General features: G+C 34.6%; 1 protein-coding gene across 4 annotated transcripts in view; it reads left to right on the forward strand.

The window, feature by feature from the left end:
• Positions 1 to 24729, forward strand: part of l(2)gl (LLGL domain-containing protein l(2)gl) — a 437582-nt gene that overhangs the window by 269108 nt on the left and 143745 nt on the right. For all 4 annotated transcript variants that reach the window (XM_090407678.1, XM_090407677.1, XM_090407680.1 and 1 more), the window contains exon 16: positions 15966 to 16119. In XM_090407678.1, the coding sequence (XP_090263804.1) occupies positions 15966 to 16119 (154 nt within the window). The remainder of the gene's footprint in view (positions 1 to 15965; positions 16120 to 24729) is intronic.

The raw sequence follows: 24729 nt of genomic DNA on the forward strand, positions 1-24729 counted from the left end.
GTTAGATTATTGAGATTATTTTGACAGTTTATCCCTTATGTGTTTCATCTAAAAAAAAAAATCTAATTTCAAAAGAAATGTGGAAAAAAACAAATATTGTTCATTATCTGTAATTAAAACTTCTTGTTTCTTTAATTACCTTAATATTAAGGAAACAAGAAGTTGGCTTCATTATAGAATTGGCTATTGATTTATCAGTGTTTTTTAATTCTTGAGAATGTAAATACCCTTCTGAAATTCGAGCAGTATCATAGCAACAGACAGTACTGCAACTTCTTAAAAGAAATTAATAATCAGTAGTAAAGCTGCTGCTTCTATGAGGGTGTGCTGAAAAGTTGTGATAATCACCATGAAGGAATTGAGGTAGAACCATGTAACTTGCACATTATTCTACATATTCCCCATGAAGTGTTATACACTTATTACAATGCTACTGCATCATTTGCAATCCTCTGAGAAAAAAAAGGTCTTTCTCTTGTTGCAAAAACCATTCTTCAGCTGCAGATATGACTTCATCATCATCAAATTCCTGCCATGTACCCTCGAGGGGTGTGCAGGATATGATAGTATTACATGAAAAATTTATATCATTACTAACTTCCTATCTACAATTTTCCTCCAAATCAGTCTGTTGCTTGTCAAGTTGTCTGTTGCTTGTCAAGACTCCAGCATTATCAGATCTTATATTTCTATTGTCTATGGCACTTTTTACCAATCAATCCACATATATCTTGGTCTTCCTCTGGGTCATTTAACTACCATCCTGACAGAGAACACTTGTTTTGCTGATCTTTCCTCCCCCATTCTGTTTAAGTGACCATACCACCTGAGATTAGCTCTGCTAACACATTCCTGGATGCTGACAATGTCAAGTTCTTTCCTAATATCCTCGTTTTTAATATGATATTGCCATTGATGCCATCTGTTCATGCCCCTGATCTTTCTCAGGACTCTCATATCTGCAGTCTCTAGTCTTTGGTCAAGTGTTTTATTTATGACCCAGCTCTTAGATACATAAGTTAAAACTAGTTTGAACACTGCGTTGAATGCAGCTAATTTTGTGTGCCGGCTAATTTCTCTCTTATTTCATATGAATTTATTCAATTGACTTCCTACCATACCAGCTTTGTTGATTCTCTTGTCTATTTCCATATTTAATTTACCATCTTCACTAAAAATCGTGACTAAGTAGGTGAAATATTTTACTTGTTCCACAAATTTTCCATTCACAACATAGTTGACATATTCAATACAAGACAAAGATAATTTTCATTATCTTTGTCTTGTTATTGCTGACCTTCATACCATATCTATTACAACAGTTATTCAATTCAGTCAGGGAATCTTGCAGACTTGTAGCGGATTTATTTAGAAGTATAATATCGTTTGCATAAAGCAAAGAGCTGACATTAACATCTCCAATTTTGATATCAGGCTTAATATCTTTCCTTCATAATGTGATCCATATAGATAATGAATAATAGAGGGGATAATGTACATCCTTGTCTCACACCAGATTTAACATTAAACCATCTTCCTGTACTTCCTTCAATTCTAATTGTTGACTTACAAATCAAATAAAGACCAAGTATTGCTTGATATAATGCCCCATTGACACCATATAACTGTAGCATATTGAATAGCTTCTCTCTCTTGGCACCTTGTCATATGACTTTTCCAGATCTACAAAACTTAAATACAGATCTTTGTTATATTCCCATGATTTCTCAACTATTTGTCGTAAATTGAAGATCTGATGCTGACAACCTCTATTTGGCTTGAATCCAGCTTGCTCTTCATCAAACTTTTCTTCCACAATTCTTCTCAACTGTTTCTCAAGTATACTTGGGTTCGAGGTTATATGGTGAGTGGTCGGTGTAATTTAGCGCTCGTGTAAAATTGGTGATTTTTGGTGTTTTTTGTGCGTGTTTTCTTAGAAAATTGGTTTTATAGTATAATAGAACAATTTTCGTGTTTTTAGAGTATTTTGTGTGTCTTTATAACATATTTTATTGGGGCTCTCGCTGCTAGAGGGATTCGTAGTGTGTGGTGTTCGTGAAAGCTCCGGATAAGATAAGTATTATTTTCAGTTATTGTTGATAAATTTATTTAATATTGCGTAGTTTTGTTTGCCTTGCGTCTCTTAGTGAATCTTTTTGTGTGTTTTTGGTGTATTATAATTTGATAAAATACGTTGCAAGTAAGTATGGCTCCAGTACGAAGGAAAATGGCGGCCAGTAATGATGGTTCGCCATCTTTATCAAAGAACGGTAGTATAAAAGAGATGATTCAGTGTACTAGCTGCGAAATGTACGCTTTGCGGAGTGTGGTTAGATGATAATAAAGGAGTGAATGTGTGTAGAATATGCAGGGAGAATGGGAAATTGAAGGGTATTTCAGATCGTGAGTGCGATATTTTTTCAAACTTCAGAAGGAAGAAAATACGGATATGACAAGAAACGGCGAGGTTGTACCAGAGAATTGTGAGAGTGTGAATGTAGAAAGTGTGAATGATAGTATTAATGGTTTTACTGAGAATAAAAAAGATGAGATAGACGCAATGAGTGAGATCGTGTTGTTGAATGGTGCGATATAAAGGGCAAAACAGCAGCTAGAGCGTATGAGCAAAAGTCGACTGAATGAACCAGCCAATAATAAAAAGTATGACAGGAAAAATAGACGTATGAGTGGGAATATGAACAAAATGAAGGATAGAGTGCTGTATGGAGAATCGTTAGTACGAGGCGTGATAGTAGAGGATTTGACAAAATCGTACCAACCTGGTGCGACCATAAAGGATGTAACTGAGTCTATTAGAGAGCAAAAGGAAAGGGTGAAAGAAATGATTGTTGTGGCAGGTACGAATGATTTGAAAGGAGACAAAATGGAAATGATAGAAGACCTGAATGAATTGTTTGAGGTAGCAAAAGAAAAGAGTGAGAGAGTTAGAATGATTAGTCTTTTGTCACGGTATGACAGTGAAATGTTTAAAAGGAGGGCCATAATTACGAATGACTTTATGCATGGGTTATGTATGACGAGTGGTGTGGAATTTGTGGACGTGTGGAGTGAGTTTGATGGGCGAAAGGATCTATATAAGATGGATGGCTTGCATTTGAATGGTTACGGTGTAAGAAGACTTGAGAAAGTGTTGCTGAATGTGGTGGTTGTGTAAATTCAGGGAAACTAAATTTATTAAGGGGGGGGGGGAATTGATATACAGTCCTTAGGGAGGCAGTTGAATGTAAGAATGAATATGATATGCCCGAGCAAATATGGACAACAAATCAGAGTGGGATAGTTAATATAAGGCATCAAGGTAGGGTTGGGGCTAATGGGAGTCTTAAATTCATGTACACTAATGCTAGGAGTATTAGGAACAAGAAGGAAGAGTTTTTGGCCATGGTTGGCACTTCCAGACCACAGGTTATTGGTATTAGTGAAACATGGCTGACTGTAGATGATATAGCTAGTGGGATTGAATGTGATGGGTATAGTGTGTTCAGGAATGACAGGGAGAATAAAATGGGGGGGTGGGGGGGAGGAGTATTGTTGATGATAGCTAATGAGCCTGCAGCCAAGGAGAATAGAAGTTGAATTGCAGGATAGAGAAAAGAGCACATTTGAGGCCATTTGGTGTGAGATTGTGGCTAGCAGAACTAAATATACAATTGGCTGCTGCTATAGACCAGGTGATGGAAAAGATGGTGGTGACAGTATGCACAAGCAAATAGAAGAAATGAGTGGAAGGAGGGTGATTATTATGGGAGATTTCAACTATGGTCGCATTGATTGGAGTGAGGAGAGGACACGCGGGAGGAAGGAATTGAATTTTATGTGGTTATTAAGGGATAACTATCTGCGACAGCATGTAATGGAAAATACTAGGGGTCAGAGAGTGCCTGCCTAGTAATTACATCTGAGGATTTGGCTGTAACAAATATGACCACATTGCCACCAATCAGTGAGAGTGATCATAGGATCTTGACTTGGGAGGTGGCTAAAGGTGTGGAATTTTCAATTAAGACGGTACGTGTGGAATTATCGGGCTGTAAAGTATGACAAGCTTAGGAGGTTGATTGGTTCAGTGCCATGGCATGTACAACTGCAAGGACTAGAAGTCGATAGTGCATGGGAGGTAGTTAAGAAGCAGTGGCTGACTGTATACCTAGAGTCCGAATAATAAATCAAGTAGGGGTTAAATGGATGAATAACACCATTAAGCTTGAGCTGCAAAAAAAGAAACAACTATGGAGGGAATTTAAGGAGAAAGGTGACCGGCAGGCACACGAACGGTATAAAGTGCAGGCCAGAAGGGTAACGAGTGTGGTAAGAAAAGCAAAAAAGGATTACGAAAGAACATTGGCCATGCAGGCTAAAGAGAATCCTAAACAGTTTTAGATATGTAGCAAGTAAAAGGAAAAATGTACATGGCAGAATGATTTTAAAGAATGCCGATGGTAGGGAGGTAACTGAATCAGTTGATATAGTTGAGTTACTGAGTGCGCGCTTTGCAAGAATATATCATCCAGGTGCAGAAATTGCAGAAACAAATGTACCAGTAGATTACACTGGTACATTGTGGTGGATGAAGTGGAGGTGAGTGGTCTATTGCATAACCTCAATGTCAATACATCTGTGGGATTGGATGGTATACCAGCTCGTGTTGTACAAGAAGCAGCTAAAGAATTGTCAGTACCCTTGACCATTTTGTTTAATTTGAATCTCGGGTCTGGGTTAGTCCCGAGGGGGTGAAAAGAGGGGAAAATAGTTCCACTGCATAAAGGTGGTTCCAAGACTGCTGTTGTAAATTACCGATTGATTAGCATATCAGGAATCATTGTCAAGCTCTTAGAGAAATTAGGCAAGAAAAGAATATAGGATTGGATAGAGGAAAATGGGATATTGTATGGGGTACAACATGGTTTTGTGAAGGGTAGATCATGCCTCAGTAACCTGCTCATGTTTTATAACACAGTGACGGCTGAACTGAATAGGGGTAATGGGTTTACAGTAATACCACTGGACCTTGCCAATGCTTTTGATAGGATACCACATAGAACCCTAATCAGTAAACCGGAGCAGATGGGGATAGATATAGGGTTGGTGAGATGGATAGGAGGGTGGTTGAAGGAGAGATACCAGAGAGTGGTTTATTCAGGAGTGGAGTCTAAAAGACGGCTTGTGACTAGTGGAGTGCCACAGGACTCTGTTCTTGGACCACTGCTTTTCAATTTGTTCATCAATGATATAGGAAAGGATTTGAGAGGAAGTGCTCACTTATTTGCTGATGATGCAAAGTTGGGTAGAGCAATTATGAGTGCACAGGATGTCAAAAATTTTACAGGATGATTTGGATAGTTTGGAGGACTGGGCTAGGAAAAATGGATGTCAATTTAATGTGCCAAAGTGTAAGGTTATTATGCACTTTGGGGGGTGAAAAGAATAGCAGCAGTATATCGCATTGGTGGAACTGTAATCCAGGAGATTGATGAGGCCAGGGATTTGGGAGTGTTGGTGGATAGGGAATTGAAGTTTAGGGGGCGCATTGCAAAAGTGACTAAAACAGCTCACCAAATCACTTAGCTTCTGAAAAATACTTTTACATGCAGAGACAAACAAGTTGTTGTTCCTCTGTATCGAGCCTTGATAAGACCCCATCTGGACTACTGTGCCCAGTTATGGGCACCAGGGTTTCTTCGTGATGGGGAGGAAGTGGAGAGGATCCAGAGACGAGTGACCAAGATGATAGCAGGTCTGTGGAATTGTCAAGGTGTTCTTGACATGATGTTAGGGTCACCCTCGATGAGTCTGTCGACTCCTTGGAGTTGCCCAGAACAATAATAACAATAACAATAGGTCTGTGGAATGAACCTTATGAGAATAGGTTGAAGATTTGTGGGTTGCAGAAATTGGTCGATAGGTGAAGGAGGGATGATATGATTGAAACATTCAAATTACTAAAGTTTTCTATAAGATTGATCCAGAAGATATTTGAAAATATGACTGGTGGTGGGAGGACTAGGGGCCATGAATGGAAGCTGGGCAAGAGCGTGGTTGACAATGGTGTTAGAGCTAGGTTTTTTACTTGGAGAGTAGTGAATGAGTGGAATAAGCTTCCAGAGTCTGTTGTGGGTGCTACGACCGTGAATGAGTTCAAGGCAAGGTATGATAGATACTGTGTGAATGCCGAATAGTTGTTCTTGACATGATGTTAGGGTCACCCTCGATGAGTCTGTCGACTCCTTGGAGTTGCCCGGAACAATAATAACAATAATAGTATTTGCATAAATCTTACGCAGGAACACTCAGTAGGGAAATGCCTCTGTATTTCTTGCATTCAGTTTTATTTCCATTTTTATATATGGGCACTATGAGAGCTCTACTCTAATCATCGGGAATTTGTCCCTCTGTCTAGGCTTTCTGAATTATGCAGTGCAGCCATTGTAAACCTTTTATACTTCCATACTTCAGCATTTCTGGTTGAATATCATCGACTCCTGCCTGTCCACATTTCAGGCTTACAATGGCTTTTTCTACTTTAAGTATGGATATGTATTCCTGACTGTATGCCTGGTCAGTGTTTCTTACCACTGTGCTGTCACTGATTGTTTCAGTGACAGCACAGTGGTAAGAAACACGTTTTCTCCATTTTTTCATTTAGCAATTTTTTGAAGTAATTACTCCATACTTCAAGGATATCTTTTTCTCCATTTTTCATATCATCTTTATCATCTCTAGTTCCTTTTATGGCACTCTTTCTCCATTTCTGAGCTTCTTCAACAACCTCCAGAATATCTTGCCACCTTCTTTATATTTATTTTCTATGTTCTTGCCAAAGTCCTCCCATGACTTTTGTTTAGCTAGTTTTACAGAGTGTTTAGCTTTCTTACATTTGTGTCTGTATTCTCTAAGATCACAAGCTGACTTATTTGCCAGGAACTTTTGATATGCTTTCTTCTTTTCTTTCACTGCCTATTTAATTTTCTTTGTCCACCATGGAGTTCTGAATCTCCAAAGTTTGGTTCCTGTTCTCAAACTCTTTCATTTTTTTCTTCAATCATGTTTGTGTATTTTTGTCTACAGTTCACATCTGAGAGCTGTTCAGCTATTTAAAACTTTCTTACACTTCTTCTTTTCAAAATGAAATTCAATTTTATCCTGCTTAAGACTAAATAGTGATCACTCCCAATTTCAAATCCTCTGTACACTGGTGTCCTTCACCAGGGAGAAAACATCACTATCAACAATAACATAGTCAATGAGACTTTTCTTATTCCTTGCCTCTTTTCTTCATGTGAATTTGTGCACATTTTTATCCTGTAACATGGTGTTAGTAATAACCAGTCCATGTCCTGAGCAGAAATCCAACAGGTATTGGCCATTATTATTAATATTTTTCTATGTCTGACAATCATTTCTTACTCTGCTATTCTTTCACTGGCTATGCTTTTCCTTTTTCATTGTATCAGTTGCTTTCTCTAAAGCCTCAAAAAATTCCTCCACTTCTACCTTAGTAGAACCTTCTGTGGGACCATAGGCACAAATAAGTCTCATTGTCCAGTTCTCCATTCTGATATTTGCCCACATCACTCTACTTGAGACTGCCTGCCATTCAAGAATATTAGTGTCAAATTTAGTGTTGAATACTATGGCTACTCTTTCTTTTCCTTGATTGTCATTGCCTGAATATAACATTTTGTATTTATTGCTCAGAAAGATCTCACCAGTTTTTGTCCTTTTTGTTTGTCACCCCTATTATGTCGATCTGGTACTTATCTAATTGCTCAGCTAGCTCGATTTCTTTGCCATTTAGGCTTCTTATGTTGATAGTACCGATCTTTAACTCTGGTGATATTAAGTTGGGGTGTGTTTTCAGATTAGTTCCAGTAGCTGACTTTTAGCTGTTTGCCGTGGTTCCCTGGCGAAAACAACAGGGGGCCTTGTTTAACTGGGCGACACCCCAGCTAGCATGAAATTCTGTCATGTTGTGCCATTATTCTATATTTTGGTTTAAGCCAATAAGAATATAATTTGGTCGGCTAAATCCCAAATTGCCAGCCCATCCTCGTTCGTTCTGTATCCAGGTAGATACCTAACAGGGTGCACTATGAGAAGGTGAGGATTTGACATTAGGTGAGAAATCCTAGTCGGTTCTCCGCATTCCTTTAAAGGCTATGTGGAGGTCTCCTCTCAGTTGTACATCTTTGAACCTTAAGCACCCCCACTACAGCTCTGGTTAATTTTCTTGGGAACAGCCAGGTCTGGAGAATAGGGTGGGTGAGGCAGACATTGAAAGCCCAAGTTGTGTATCTGTTGGGTTTCATGAGCAGGTGTTTTGTCCTGCAAAAGCAATCCACCTGCTCAGTTTCCCATGGCTTTTTCCTTTAGTTCCTTCAGAGCTGTAGAATAAACTGCTGCTGTAGCAGTTTCACTGTTTTGAAGTACTTGATGAGGATTACACTACTATCCATATCCCAAAAGACTGGCAAGAACTTCCCTGCTGAATTTTGGGTTTGGAACTTCTTTGGCTGTTGAGAACCTTTGTGTCTCCACTCCATTAACTGTTGTTTGATCCATAGTGATGAAGCCATGTTTCATCAACAGGCACAATATGAGTCAAAAAAATTGCATCTAATTTCTCAAAATGACCCAGAAATCCTTGAGATGATACCACTTTTGGGGATGCACTTTGCTGAGAGTTTCTGCAGTCCAGATGTTGGTAGATAATGACCCCAACTCATTCTCTGGATATCCACAGACAGTCTTTGCAATGTTTTGGGCTGGTATTCATATATCATCATAGCATGCATTGCATTGATGTTTTCAGATGGGATCACTGTGGAAGGTCTTCCTGACCTAAGAGCATCATCTGATGTCTTAGGATGCCCAGTTTTAAAACTTGGACTCCCATCTAGCAATTTTTGGATATGCTTTAACACAATCTCCTAAAGTCTCACACAAAGTTTGGTGAATCTCAGTTGTGGACTTTTCTTGTAGCATGAAGAACTTGATGACAGCCCACACTTCTGTCTTTGAATTTCTTCAAAACCTCTGACATGTCTTCTTATATATCCTAAAAGAAAAAGAACAAATTATCAATTTGATGAAACATGGGGCAGGGGTTAAAGAGTTTAAGATATGATCTTTCTTGTGGTTATCAGTTGCTTTAATATAATTTTTGTTCTAGGTGTTTATCAGAACTCTTCAGCCTTCCCTCCCCCTCCCCATTAAATGCAGCCAATCCCTTGCATCTTCAGTACTTACTTGACTCACTTTTGAGTGATCCAATATATAGGACCACAGTGTGATATAAGTTTAGCTGAAATTGATAAAATTTCTATATTTATGAATCAGATTAATGCAAACAAAAGTTTTTTTTTATGAAACTAATGTTTCTAAACATGTAATAGCATTATTATACAAAAATTGCTTCATTTCTGGTAAAACTTTTCAATATAAATTTTTGGAGAAATGTCTGGATATGAATTTCTGCCTGAATGCTGATGGGTCTTAAATAGATGAAAAATAGTTGAAAAAATAGCTTATTAAAGTAATATTTATTCCCCAAAGGATATAAATGGCATTATGATAAATCAGCATAATGAAGATTCCATTGCTTATCAACAATTTTAGTCTATCATATTGAACAACATACTGAAAATTTGATTCATGTTGAAGTTTCTGAGACAAAACTATGTGGGACCAGAATTAAAATAATTTACTAAACAAATTAGTTATTTTCACACCAATTTTTCATCAGCTCAAGCTAGCCTTATTGAAGTCACTTTAAAGATACACACTCAAATTCTATTTTATCCCAGCAACTCTTCCAGATAACAACTCAAGTGTGCTATGGTCTTGTTTTAACAATCTACTTACATATTATGAAAAGGTGATGAATGTTTTGGATAAGGGGAAATTCACACAGTGATATTCTTGGACTTTGTGGCATTTGGTAGATTACCTCATGTTTTTTTTATATTATTATTTATTTATTTATTTATTATTATTTTTTTTTAATGTTGAGCCCATACATGAGAGGTTAGTTAATCAATCTATAGTATGTTAGTACTATGTATGGATAGTGGGTTGGGAAAGGAGAAACATGTTTACATTTGATTTGAAAGCCTGTATATTGTTATTCCTTGGGAAACACATCGGAGGGAAGACTGTTCCACAATACAGCAGTAGCAGGGATGGAGGAGGAGGAAAAGAAATGTTCTGTGGGTTTCAAGATGTCTGTGAAGGGATCTTGGGCACAGCTGCATGTGTTCCAATAGACTTAATACTGAGTGGGGGAATTATTGATGCTATTTCAGATGAACATTTGCTATGGAAATATTTATAGAATACGCATATTGTAGAAACCAGATGGCTGTGTGAAAGTGAGCAGAGTGAGTTATAAGAGATGAGTTATTAATCAGTCTGATTGATAACTCTTCTCAGGAGAGGGTCACGCAGTGAATGAAGTATTTTTAGGGAGCTCTTAAGGGCCCCAAATGTAAGAGCAGTATTTGATAGCTGGGCAGATTTGTGATTTGTATAAGGCATGCAGCTGTTCAGAGGTGAAGTAACATCTTGAGCGAAAGAGAAATCCTGGTTTTTTTAGAAGCTGAGGTTGCAGTGACTGTAACCAGGAGAGGCTTGATGTCAGGGTGATTCCAAGAGGAGAAATCTCATCTTTTTGGAAATTTTAGTATTGCCAAAAATAATACCGAGAGAAAATTGTTCTTTTTTGTGAGAAATATGACAGAACTAAGTTTTATTAGCACTGAAATTGATGGGGCTATCTGAACCCCATTGGAGGATGATTTGGAGATCAGAATTAAGGGCAGTGCTGATTGAGGTGAGGTGTGTAGAGTAAGGTTTATCAAATGAAAGAAGTGCAGTGTGCTATCATCTACAAAACTTTGAGTAGGAGGTCATATATAGAAAGAAGGAAGAGGGTTTACATGGTGGTTTACAAGCCGCAGGAGATAGGAGTGGATAATAAATTGGTTAGATGGATTGGCTCTCTGAATGATATATCAAGTTGTGTATTGAAGAGTAGTGTTACAAAAAAAAATGGGAGGGGGTAATCAGTGGTGTGTCCAGAGATCTGTTCTTGAGCCAGTGGTGTTTATCTTATTTGTTAATGATATTTCATGTGGGTTGACTGATGAGCTTTAGTTTTCTGATGATGCAAAGTTGGGCAGAATAATGAGGAGTATTGCCAATTTAAGCTTCAGGATTATTTGAATGGACTTTGCATGGACAAATGAGTGAGGTTGTATTGATATTGCTAAGTGCAAGGCATTGTACTTTGGGGTGCAGAGATATAAGGCTGTGTACTGCATTGGTGGAATAGTGCTTCTGGAAGTGGATGACATTCAACATCTAGAGTAAGGGCAATGATTGACTATGAACTGAAGTTTAGAAGGCCCATTGTGTTGTAAAGACTGCACATCACATTTCTTCTATGAAAGGGCTATTGTATTCTGATCATCCAGTGTTCGTTATAATGTGGAAACAAGAGTCTAGAGACGAATAACTAAGACAATGTGATGATCCTGGAATGTCAATAATGAAGAGAAGTTAAAAGAATGCAAACTTCAAATCATCACATCAAGCCTTTACACAACTCTCAGGGATGGAAGTTGTGCAAAGATTTGGTGAAGACGGTGTGAAAAGGATCAAACTTTTCTAACATCTCAATGCATTTTAAAAAATTGCCATTGTTGCGATCGTAAAGTTTATTACTTTTACCATGAAGAGCTAGATTTTGTTTGCCTAAAAACTGTAATACAAAAATTATTCTTTTTATAACTTCATACCAACGTTTCCTTTCATTATCTAAAACTCTTTGTTGCAAATGATCAATACAAGTTGTATTTTTTAAGGATGTAATTAATTCTGTCCATTTTTTTAATTGTTCAAATGATTTAAAATCTATAAAATATAATTAAAATAAAAAAAAAGTAATTTATTTTGATATAATTAATGAATAATATTTTTTTAAAAGAATTTTCTCCTCGCCTGAAATCTTTGGCGCCTTTACTATCCTGGTGCCTGTGTGCATTGCACATATTGCACACTGTGCTAGCATGCACCTGTATCACAAATATGTCAAGTAACTGAAAACCTTAATTGACATGCTTAAACAGTTGAAAATATTAATTGAATTGGTTAGTTATGCATCAAGTAAAGATATTTATGTATGCATAGCAAGACTATTTTATATTTATACTACGATCTTCAAATGCATTTAGAGAAAACAGGCATTCATTTAACATTATGTGCTTTTTATTTGTTTTTAATTTTAATTTTTTCATTTTTATGGCTCTAAGGGCTATAGATTCAGTAGCCTCAAATACAATAAAACCTTGTAATAAGAATAACTAACACTGGGTTTATTGGTTGTAAACATATAATACTACTAGTCACCTACTAGTTTTGCCACATGAAACTAATGTTCTGGGTTTGAACGAACATAAAAATATAAATAAACAATAAACATTGATTACGTTACTAAAAAAATACCAAATGCGTAGGAACAGTTTTTTAGTAATGTATTGATTCATAATCAACGCTTGTTTATTTATATTTGTATGTTCATCCAAACCCAGATGAAGCCACTACTTCACTTGGCAAAACTAGTAATATTAAATTTTTATGACCAATAAATCCAGTGTTACTTATTTTTATTACATTAGTTTTGTGATTGAAAATAACATGCTTATCATAATAAAACATTATGAACAAAAATCAGAAGTCACCGTTACTGTGCTTTCTTACTTGATTATTTTTAGTAGTCAGCATTTTTTAACCAAAGAAATTCAAATTTATCTAATATGACTCTAATATTTTACTATTTTGTTGAATGAAATTGCTATATCAGTGATTTCAGAATGTAGATAATGCACTAAGATCTGCAATTTCTTATTTTTATCATGTTTCCAAAAACTAAAAAGGATTAACAAGAAATTTCCTAGAAATAATGTTTTGCATGCTATGCTTTACGCTTGTGTCAATAATCTTATTGAATTTGCTCCTTCCTATACTAAGCTACAAATGCATATACAGACACTGTTCATTCTTGTTGTTTCAAGGATACTTGCGACATAAGACTGAATGATGTAATCACAAGAAAGATATTTATTTAACCAAATATTTCGGTCTGGAAATAGCAGACCATCATCAGTGGTATTACAAGAACAGTTTAAAAAATACAAGCTAGAATACTAACAATAGATCGTTAAAATTAGAACATGCCGCGTGATGTTATATCACTAAGTATGAAACGGAATATTTTGAAGTAGAAACATGATTGAATTTGCTATTAAAAAAAAAAATTAATTAATGAGTAATCTTGATTAGACTTTCTCAGATTTTTGATATAGATATACAGTCATTACGATTCGGGTTGGGGCGATGGAGCAAGGCCTCCATGCTTTCCATGAACAAACGTTCGAACCTATAACGGGATCTATGTAAGAGGCGAGTCCTGGACCAAAGGATGCTGTGGTCAATTTCAATCCCGTGTTGAGCCAATCCAGACTTTTCAGATTTGTTGTGAAGAATGGATGATCGATATTCTTGGATTCTTTTTTCAAGAGAACGTCCAGTTTGTCCGAAATAAGAGAGATCACAGTTGCACGGAATTTGATAAACTCCAGGAAGAGATAAAGTTGAGCGTTTGTCTTTAGGAGAAGGAAAATGAGAAGACAGTTTGTTAATAGGTGAATACGTAGTTGTTAAATCATATTTCTTTAAAATTCTTGCGATAGGTTGTTGTTGAATAGATCTGTAGGTTGTAATGAGACATTTTTTAATTTTTCTAAGAAATCTGAGGAGTTTTTTAAAAAAGAATTAGAGTTGCCAATGTAAGATTTCAATAATTTAGCTAGATATTTGGCTACACGGTAAGTAGGAGAATCAATACAATCTACTATTGAACGAAGAGGATAGTCAATCTTATGGATTTTTGGAAGGCCATAAAATCTAGGAGGTCTTGCAAAATGAGTTTTAAGTTTTTCAATTGTGTCTTTATCCAAACTGATGACTTCATCAAGGAGAGAATTTAATTTCTTTAGTTGTCTGTTGGTTGGATTATAATCAATTTCTTGATATGTGGAGCGATCTCGAAGCAAAAGAGAAAGTTTTCTTTTGTAATTTGAGTCCATAACTACCTCAGATTTTCCCTCCTCAGATTTCTTTCAAAAATTAAAAAATGTCTCATTACAACCTACAGATCTTATGGTTAGTTTTGATATAGAATCTTTATATACCAATGTACCTCTCAAGGAAACTTTAAAATTACTTGCTGACATCTTTCCTCAAGATATTATAAAACTATTAGATTTCGTAATGCATTCTGGATATTTCGTATGTCAAAACAAATTTTATAGTCAAGTAGAAGGAACGGCCATGGGAAGTCCTCTTTCTCCAGCTTTAGCCAACTTTTATTTAGAACATTTAGAAAAAGTCCTCTTCGCATCTATTTTCCCTCAACCATCTTTTTGGGTAAGATATATAGATGACATATTTACTATTTGGTCTCACAGCAAAAACGCTTTACCTTCCTTTCTAAACAGTATTAATTCCTTGCATCATCGCATAAAGTTTACTATGGAATTAGAAGAAAACAACCAGTTATCCTTTTTAGACGTTCTCCTCATCCGATCACCTTCAAATATTCTTACAACTACAGTATACAGGAAACCAACATTCACAGGTCGTTATATTCTTAAAGAATCAGCCCATCATCCATGACAAAAAACAGGAATTATAAAATGCTCATCAGAAGAGCCAAAACTAATTGTTCTACTTTTGATTATCTACAGAAAGAATTTTCTGCTATCCAACAACACATGAAACTCGATGGCTTTTCTGAAAAAAGTACTCAACGTCTTCTCAATTCTTATAATCCTCCACAAAACAACAAAGTTTCAATACGTCGAGTGCCTATTCCTTATATCTCCGGTATTTCAGAACCTATCGCAAGAATTTTAAAGAAATATGATTTAACAACTACGTATTCACCTATTAACAAATTGTCTTCTCATTTTCCTTCTCCTAAAGACAAACGCTCAACTTTATCTCTTCCTGGAGTTTATCAAATTCCGTGCAACTGTGATCTCTCTTATTTCGGACAAACTGGACGTTCTTTTGAAAAAAGAATCTAAGAACATCAATCATCCATTCTTCACAGCAAACCTGAAAAGTCTGGATTGGCTCAAAACGGGATTGAAACTGACCACAGCATCCTTTGGTCCAGGACTCGCCTCTTACATAGATCCCGTTATAGGTTCAAACGTTTGTTCAAGGAAAGCGTGGAGGCCTTGCTCCATCGCCCCAACCCGAATCGTAATGACTGTATATCTATATCAAAAATCTGGGAAAGTCTAATCAAGATTACTCATTAATTTTTTTTTAATAGCAAATTCAATCATATTTCTATTTCAAAATATTCCGTTTCATACTTAGTGATATAACATCACGCGGCGTGTTCTAATTTTAACGATCTGTTGTTAATATTCTAGCTTGTATTTTTTAAACTGTTCTTGTAATACCACTGACGATGGTCTGCTATTTCCAGATCGAAATATTTGGTTAAATAAATATCTTTCTTGTGATTACGTGATTTTGTCATTCATTGTTCATTCTTAGTTATATATATCTTTTACATTTTCTATTCCCATATGGTTCTAGTAAATTTGCATATGGATTTGCAAATCCAAATTTGCAATCGTAAAATTGCAAATTCAAATTTGCGATTGTGATTTCCTTAAATCACCTTTAAGAAAAGTTTAATACTTTACTACTATTTATAGTGACAGTGTGGCTTTCATCATCTGATGAAAATTAACTTTTTTCTGTGCTATATTTTTATTCTATTTTTTATTTTATTAAAACTATTTTCTAATGAAATTGGAATTTTTTTTCCACTGTGCGACTGCAGTATTTAAACTTTATTATTTAAGATCTCTCAGCTGCTGGGGATAGCTCTATGTCCCGTCGAAAATCATTTAAGAAATCATTGCGAGAATCATTCAGACGTCTGCGTAGAGGCCGCTCACAACGTGCAAAATCAACAGACAAAACTCCTACTCGTGGAACACCAGACCAGAAACAAAGGTTATTTTTTTGTTTATCTTTTTTTATATCAAGGTCTCACAGATTTATCTTTGGTTTAGGTTTTATTGTTTATGGCTTTTTTTTAGTTTTAATTAGGCCAGCAAAGTTCTTATTTCACCAGATTTGCAAGTTTCTATTCATAACTAATATATTTAATATATTGAAATGTATTAGTCAAGAGAAAATATTAGTTTATTTAATTTGATAATGGTATCTTAGAGGAATGATAAAGGAAATAATGCGAACTGAAACTTTTTAAATTAGTATTATGTTACACACCAGTTTGCTTAATTCAAATCTACTGCATATTTATGAACTGGTGTCTTTCAAAGAAAAGAAATGAATAAAATTCTGAGATTGCTGTTGACGATAAAAATGTAGACATTCTGATAAACTAGTCAACTATAATTTTAAAATTTGGTTGATAAAGTTCAAAAACACCAGTTTTAATGTGTGTGCTACGTATATGGAAAATTATTTTGAGTGAGTTTGAAAAGATATTTACTTGGTAATTGTAAATATGCATTCAGGACAAGAATATTTATTTTCTTGTTTGACTGGAATAGCTGATATATCTGTTGCTTGAGCTTTGTCATTATCGTCCTAAAATTATCATTATAATAAATTGTATATTTTTAGAAATATAAGATTTAATATTTAAGTTTAAATATTTAAATATATTTAATATATTTAAAATCTTTGATAAAATTTATAAAGGTATAGAATTTCTTATAGTTTACTCAATTATGAATATTTTCTTTATGGCATATGTTTATTTTGCTGTTAAGCAATTGATCATTATTAAGACCTTTAACAATTATTTTTCAATTAAAAAAAAGAAATTTTTTTTTATTAAAAGAAATTATTTTTGAATTGCAAGAAATAATTTCAGATGCATTTCAGAAATGCATCTCTACATTAAGGTCATCATTCTTTGATGATGATTTTATGTACAGGTCAAAATGGTGAATTGCTTTTGCTCTTTGAAGTGAACTTTTATCTTAAGTTAAGTGGGATAATAAATCCCTCATTATTTTAAAGTAATGTTTTAAAATAAAGAGGGATTTATTATCCCCTTTAACTTAATTTACGCCGCCGGAAAAATAGCCTCTTGGCTCTTTATCGTATGAACTTTTATCTTTTAAATTTCTAACATGAACTGTTACTTCAGTAATAAATGTTCCTTCAGTTTAATTGATAATGCAAAACAAATTGTGTACTTTTTTGTATATTCACCTTATTTTTCATTTTTTTTTTAAAGTGCATCAAAATTACAAAAACAAGCCTTTATAACAGAATATTGCTAGGAGATTACTGACAAATTTGTTTTATCTGAAGGAAAGTGATAACTTTTTAATTCTTAAATTCAAATTAACTTTTCAGTTTATTTACCCGAAGCTTATGTTCTCTGAAAAATTGTCTTTTTAGCTCTTGACGTGATATTTCAAGAAGGATATAATCTTCTTAAAGATTATATCCTGCCTATAAACTGTCAAATTAATTTGTTTAATCTTTAATTTTGAGAGGATAGGAGTTACTTCTGTCAGAAGTAACTCCTATGTCAGAAGTCAAAATAACAATCGTGTTATTTTGCAGCTAATCATTTTAGCAAAAATGGATTTTCATACTTGCTGAGCTAATCACATTCCACATAGCAGTTCGACTTGCTTTTGAAGTGGACTCGATTTAAAAAATAAAATATTATAAACAGTGCTTCATTAATTATGTAAAACCCTAGTTGCCATACAAAAAATGTAACTCACTTAAGGCATCTCGCCCATTTTTTTTATATGTCCCAGTAAGTTAATAGCAATTCCATAATGCAGTTAGTGGCATTAAATAATATAAAGCAGCACGTAAAAACCACAGTGATATCTTTATTTAGTAAAAGGACAGATATTTCGTACTAAAATTAATAGTACATCTTCAGTATCTGTAACAGTAATAGGAATGGAATACAAGCAAAACGTTTGGTGGATCACCTATTAAAATACAATTGTTACCGCGTGCTAGGAAATAATAGAAATAACAAATTTAATCTATTAAGATAAATGGTTTTTTACATAAGATAATAGTCTCCCAGATCTTTGAGAGAGAGAGACATACAGTCATTTCTATTTAAATTAGGTCAGTGTAAGATAGTTTCACAACTTTCTTTGAATAAGCGTTCATATTTGAATCTGCATCTATGGAGCAGAACTGCTTTATCCCACTGGACACTATGAATAGAGTCAATACTGTGCTGGGCCAGACCAGACTTCAGAGGTTTGTTATAATCAATATAATAGTGATGTTCTTTTATTCTTTTTTCCAAAGAACGGCCAGTTTGTCCAAAATAAAAGACATCACATTCGCAAGGTATTTGGTAAACACCAGCCAAAGATAGCGAAGACAGTTTATCCTTTGTAGAAAGTAATAAAGAAGAAATTTTGTTGATAGGAATATATGTTGGAATCAATTGATACTTTTCAGAATTTTACCTATAGGTTCTGAGATAACTGGAATGTACGGAATAGGAACTCTGTGGACTGTTGAAGAAACTGTAGGTGTTGGAACATGAGTCAAGTATCTATTGGATTGGAGTTGTAATCATTTGATTCCATTAACTTTTTAATGATGGAAAGTTCTTGTTGTAAGATTTTGGCGAAGAGCAAACTTTAATGTGCTCTATGAATTAGAGATTTAAGAATGCCAAATTTTTGAGACATGTGGTGCCAGACTTTTTGTGAATGTATCTGCTAATAAATGTGGGTTTTCGAAAGACGCTTGTAGATAAGGTACCAGAAGACGTTCTAGTAAGGAGGATGTCCAAAAATGGTAAAGTAGTGAATTGGATGCATGGGTGAAGGTTATTTATCCATTGTAGAAAAGTGGAAAGTTCATCTTCAGCGTGTGGCCAAACAGCAAAAACATCATCGACGTAACAGTACCACAGAGATGGTTGAGGATGAATGGATGAGAACATAGTATCTTCAAATTGTTTCAAATGGTGGTTTGCTAAAGGTGGAGATAGAGGGCTGCCCATGGCAGTACCTTCAATTTGTTTGTAGATTTTGTTTTTCCAACTGAAATAACCTAAGTGGATGACATATTCAAATATCCTTGTGATATCTGGAGGGTAATCTTCATATAAAGAAATGACTGTTGGTTAATGGGATATTGGTGAACAGAGAAATGATGTCAAAACTGACTAATATTTCAGAATCTGTAATTTTAATATCCCTGATTTTTTCAAGAAAATCTGTTGAGTTTTTTTATAGAGGATCTGGAATGACCAGTGAGAGCACTTAAGGAACGTGATAATACTTTTGCAATCTGATAAGTAGGAGAATCAATGCAATTTATGATAGGTCGTACAGGACAGTCTTCTTTATGGATTTTTGGGAGTCCATAAAGACGAGAAGTTCTTCCAAAGTAGGTGCTTATTTTATCCACATAGTTTTGATCCTAACTTATAACCTCATCAAGTAATTTATTTAGTTGTTTAATTTGTGAATTAGTAGTTTATTTAATTGTTTAATTTGTGAATTAGTAGGATTACGCGTGATCTCTTGGTAGATCGTGGTGTCTTCTGATAGGCTGGATACTTTTATCTCATACTCAGTCTTATTCATGATTACAATAGCTTTTCCTTTATTGGCCTTAGAAATGGATATTGTATTATCTTTTCTTCAAGAAGTTAGACCTTTAATTTCAGCATTTGATAAATTGCATGGAGGTAATTTGCTTTTGAATAACGAAGTCACAACTTCAAAACGTAGTTTGTTGGCATCGTTGCTAGGAAGTCCTGGATAGATTGCGTTCTATATTATGTAAGAAATCAATATAAGGATTGCGTGAAGGAATAACAGCAAAATTTAAACCAGTGCTTTAGCAAAAGGCCCTTTGCTAAAGCACTGGTTTCAGCAGTAGATAATGGGCGATCGGAAATGTTTACAATCCATTTATTTGTAGGTGTACTGTCATAGGTAAGGTTTTTCTTATGCTTGTTATATAAAGAGTTGTATTTTTTCATAAGATTTACATAATATAGAACACAATCTATTTAGCATGGAGGTAAATTGCTATCAAAAAGCAATTTATCAAATGCTGAAATTAAAGGTCTCACTTCTTTAAGAAAAGATAAGACAATATTCATTTCTAAGGCCGATAAAGGAAAAGCTATTGTAATCATGAATAAGACTATGAGACAAAAGTATTATCCAGCCTATTAGAAGACATTACGACCTACCAAGAGATTACGCGTAATCCTACTAATTCACAAATTAAACAACTAAATAAATTACTTGATGAGGTTATAAGTTGGGATCCTAACTATGTGGATAAAATACGCACCTACTTTGGAAGAACTCCTCGTCTTTATAGACTCCCAAAAATCCATAAAGAAGGCTGTCCTGTACAACCGATCGTAAATTGCATTGATTTTCCAACTTATCGGATTGCAAAAGTATTATCATGTTCCTTAAGTGCTCTCACTGGTCATTCCAGATCCTCTATAAAAAAACTCAACAGATTTTCTTGAAAAAATCAAGGATATTAAAATTACAGATTCTGAAATATTAGTCAGTTTTGACATCATTTCTCTGTTCACCAATATCCCATTAACCGACACAGTCAATTCTTTATATGAAGATTACCCTCCAGATATCACAAGGATATTTGAATATGTCATTCACTCAGGTTATTTCAGTTGGAAAAACAAAATCTACAAACAAATTTAAGGTACTGCCATCTATCTCCACCTTTGGCAAACCACCATTTGAAACATTTGAAGATACTATGTTCTCATCCATTCATCCTCAACCATCTCTGTGGTACTGTTACGTCGATGATGTTTTTGCTGTTTGGCCACACACTGAAGATGAACTTTCCACTTTTCTCCAACGGATAAATAACCTTCACCCATGCATCCAATTCACTATGGAAAAAGAAAACTCTGTTACTTTATCATTTTTGGACATCCTCCTTACTAGAACGTCTTCTGGTACCTTATCTACAAGCGTCTTTCGAAAATCCACGTATCAAAAATTTGGCATTCTTAAATCTCTAATTCATAGAGCACATAAAGTTTGCTATACCCCAGTAATCTTACAACAAGAACTTTCCTTCATTAAAAAAGTTAATGAAATCAAATGATTACAACTCCAATCCAACAGATACTTGACTGTTATGTTCCAACACCTACAGTTTCTTCAACAGTCTGCAGAGTTCCTATTCCGTACATTCCAGGAATCTCAGAACCTACAGGTAGAATTCTGAAAAAGTATCAATTGATTTCAGCATATATTCCTATCAACAAAATTTCTTCTTTATTACTTTCTACAAAGGATAAACTGTCTTCTCTATCTTTGGCTGGCGTTTACCAAATACCTTGCGAATGCGATGTCTCTTATTTTGGACAAATTGGTCGTTCTTTGGAAAAAAGAATAAAAGAACATCACCATTATATTGATTATAACAAACCTCTGAAGTCTGGTCTGGCACAGCACAGTATTGACTCTATTCATAGTGTCCAGTGGGATAAAGCAGTTCTGCTCCATAGATGCAGATTCAAATATGAATCTGCATATGAATCTGTTACAGACACTGAAGATGTACTCTTAATTTTAGTACGAAATATCTATCCTTTTACTAATTAAAGATATCACTGTGGTTGTTACGTGTTACTTTATTATTTAATTACTATGCCACAGGTTCCACTAAAAATTAGTGGCATTGCATTTGTGTCTTCTTAGGTAAAAAGATTTTGCTTAGAAAGTTTTTTTTTATTGAATAAAAATATTCAAGGCCTGGTAGCCCTGTGGAAGTAGCATTTGCATCCACAGTGCTAGGCTACCTGAAGATAGCTGTTCTCAGTTTGAATCTAGTTGCTGACTAGAAACAGCTCCTAAGTTGGTCAATCTCTGGTATGGGCAAGTAGGTTGTTTTTTTTTCCCCTCTTGGAATGAGTTTTTTTTTATCATGTAAACTTAGAAAATCGACAGCTGAATCCACACTATTTCAAACAAATGTGTTGTGGTAGGGTTAAGGACCACAAGATGGCAGCACTTGTCTGCTATCTTCACTGGATGCTGCTTATAATTAGTGATAAGCCTTGAAGCAGCTGTTGCTGTTGAAAGTTTTTTGCAACGAGTTGCCCTGGTATTGTACCACCTTACCCCAGTCCTGAAGATACTTTCAGGTGCAAACTGTGTTTGCTCACACTTGGATAAAGGATTAAACTCAATTTTATTATACAGCTGTTGCTGATTGGTTACTCATGGAGATTGAATTGTCCCCTCAGTCTCCAAAAAGTTATATAGGGCTTCTACTCCTTATTAGGGGAATAAAAGGCATTAATGAATTTATTTTTATAAGAAACAATTTTCTGGAAAAAATTTTTTGTAGCCTGCAGCTGTTTACCAGCTGACAAAATCTGCTCTCCATACACAACATTTTTTAAGTAATTGATTAGGATAGTAGTTATTATTTATTTGAGAGTAATAATATAACAAACTAACAAATAATGAAGTTGTTAATATAAATATTTTATATATGTATATAAAATTTCTTTTTATTTTTCACATTGTTTTGTTTATGTTGGAGTTAAGCATGCAGTGAGTTTGAAACCATACCACAGTTTCTGCCTTTTAATATTAGGGTATAATATATTTCGAATATTTAATTAGGTTTTAGCTTCATTTTAATTCTCTTAACCACCTTACCGGCCGTTATGGATCAAATACGCATCCGCATACGCTTCGTATCCATCATATATTTCATTGTTGTAACAATGGTATTATAATTTTAATAAGCACTTCGCATCCATTATAACGTGAACGTCTATAGACGTCTTGGCCGGTAGCATGGTTAATATTAATAGAAACATGAGTTCATATTATCATTAACTTCTTAATTTGATTGATCAATACCCTCATAGTTGTGGTTATAAGTGATTTTCAATCTTCTGAATGATATTTCATTTTGCGCAAAGTGATCTTAATTTCAATATAAAGTTGCTTTTATTTTTTTTTTAAAGCTATATCCATTTACATTTTATTTATTGTATTATCATAGAAATGTTATGGTCATACTGTGTATTTTCTTGCGAAGTTTTAATTTTAATATTGTCATAATATAATATTTGGGAGAATGTCATAATATAACCGTGTGGAAAGGCTCATGTGTTCGTCACACATGTTGAATTGGATTTTAACAGTATTGATGCAAACACAGATTGATAAGAAAATTTATTAATAACTATTAACTTAAAAGCTAATATTTCACTGGTATTATATCCAGCATCTTCAGAGTGCACAAACAAAGTTTGTTACAACAGCGAGACAACCATAATCCAGTGTAACAGTGGGACTAGTATAAGTAATTGCAGCGTTCAACACAAGACTAAAGTCCTAATTAGGCGGCATCTAAGCATTAAAAAAAAGAGAAAACGGTAGTCTGAAGTTTTTAAAAATACAAGTCCAATTAGTAGTCCAAAGTTTTGAAAAAAAAAAAAAAAATTTAATTTGGTCTTAGGATGACTCTCTCAAATCTTTGGTAGATTTATACAGCCATACTTGTTGAGGTTTGGAGTGTGTTACTCCAAACCTCAACAAGTATGGCTGTATAAATCTACCAAAGATTTGGGAGACAGTCATCCTAAGACCAAATTAATTTTTTTTTTTTTTTCCAAAACTTTGGACTAGTATTTTTAAAAACTTCAGACTACTTTTTTTTTTTTTTTTTTTTTTTTTTTTTAACTTAGCTGGCACCTAATTAGGACTTTAGTTTTGTGTTGCATGCTGCAATTGCTTATGCTAGTCCCACTATTACACTGGATTGTGGTTGTCTCGCTGTTGTAACAAACTTTGTTTGTGTGCTCTGAAGATGCTGGATATAATACCAGCGAAATATTAGCTTTTAAGTTAATAAATAGTTATTTCTTATCAATCTGTGTTTGAGTCATAAAAATTTGTATTTTAAAGTTTTACATTTAGCTGCTTGTGAATTCTACTGGTTGAATGTTATACGGTCATGTTTTGATTTAAGCCAATAAGAATGCAATTCAGTAGGCTAAATTTCAGATTGGCAGCACATCGTCATTCATTCAGTATCTTAGGCAGATATCTATTAATGGAATGCACTACAAGGAAGTGAGAATTTGACCCATAAGTACCCCTTTTAACGTGATTCACACATTGACTGGTACAGCAGTAGAATCATTAAAAATTGAGGATATTAGAAAAGAATTTGATATTGTTTGCCCTCAGGAATGTGTGAGCAGAGTTAACTTAAGTTGGCATGGTTACTTTAACAGAACGGAAGAGGGAAGGTTTTTTGGGATGACACTAAAAGACCCATAGGAAGACAACGATCTAAATGGATTGATACAGTAAGAAAAGTTTTCATGGAGTGAAGATTCTTTACATAAAGAGGACCAATATATGAGATCTTACAAAACTGGAGTCCTGACAATTAACAGATTGATTTGGAGGAAAACTGTCAACAGGAGGCTAATAATGATGCAAGCTTTTTATGCAGTTTTGTCATAATATTGAGTCTGATTCAAGTAATACTGCTTTATTTAAATTAGTAATTCATGTTTTTGAATGTAGTTAGTGGTGATGTCCA

Source organism: Typopeltis vanoorti, chromosome 17 (assembly GCF_054136105.1).
Source record: "Typopeltis vanoorti isolate ZY-2024b chromosome 17, IOZ_Tvanoo_1.0, whole genome shotgun sequence".
NCBI classification, from domain to species: domain Eukaryota; kingdom Metazoa; phylum Arthropoda; class Arachnida; order Uropygi; family Thelyphonidae; genus Typopeltis; species Typopeltis vanoorti.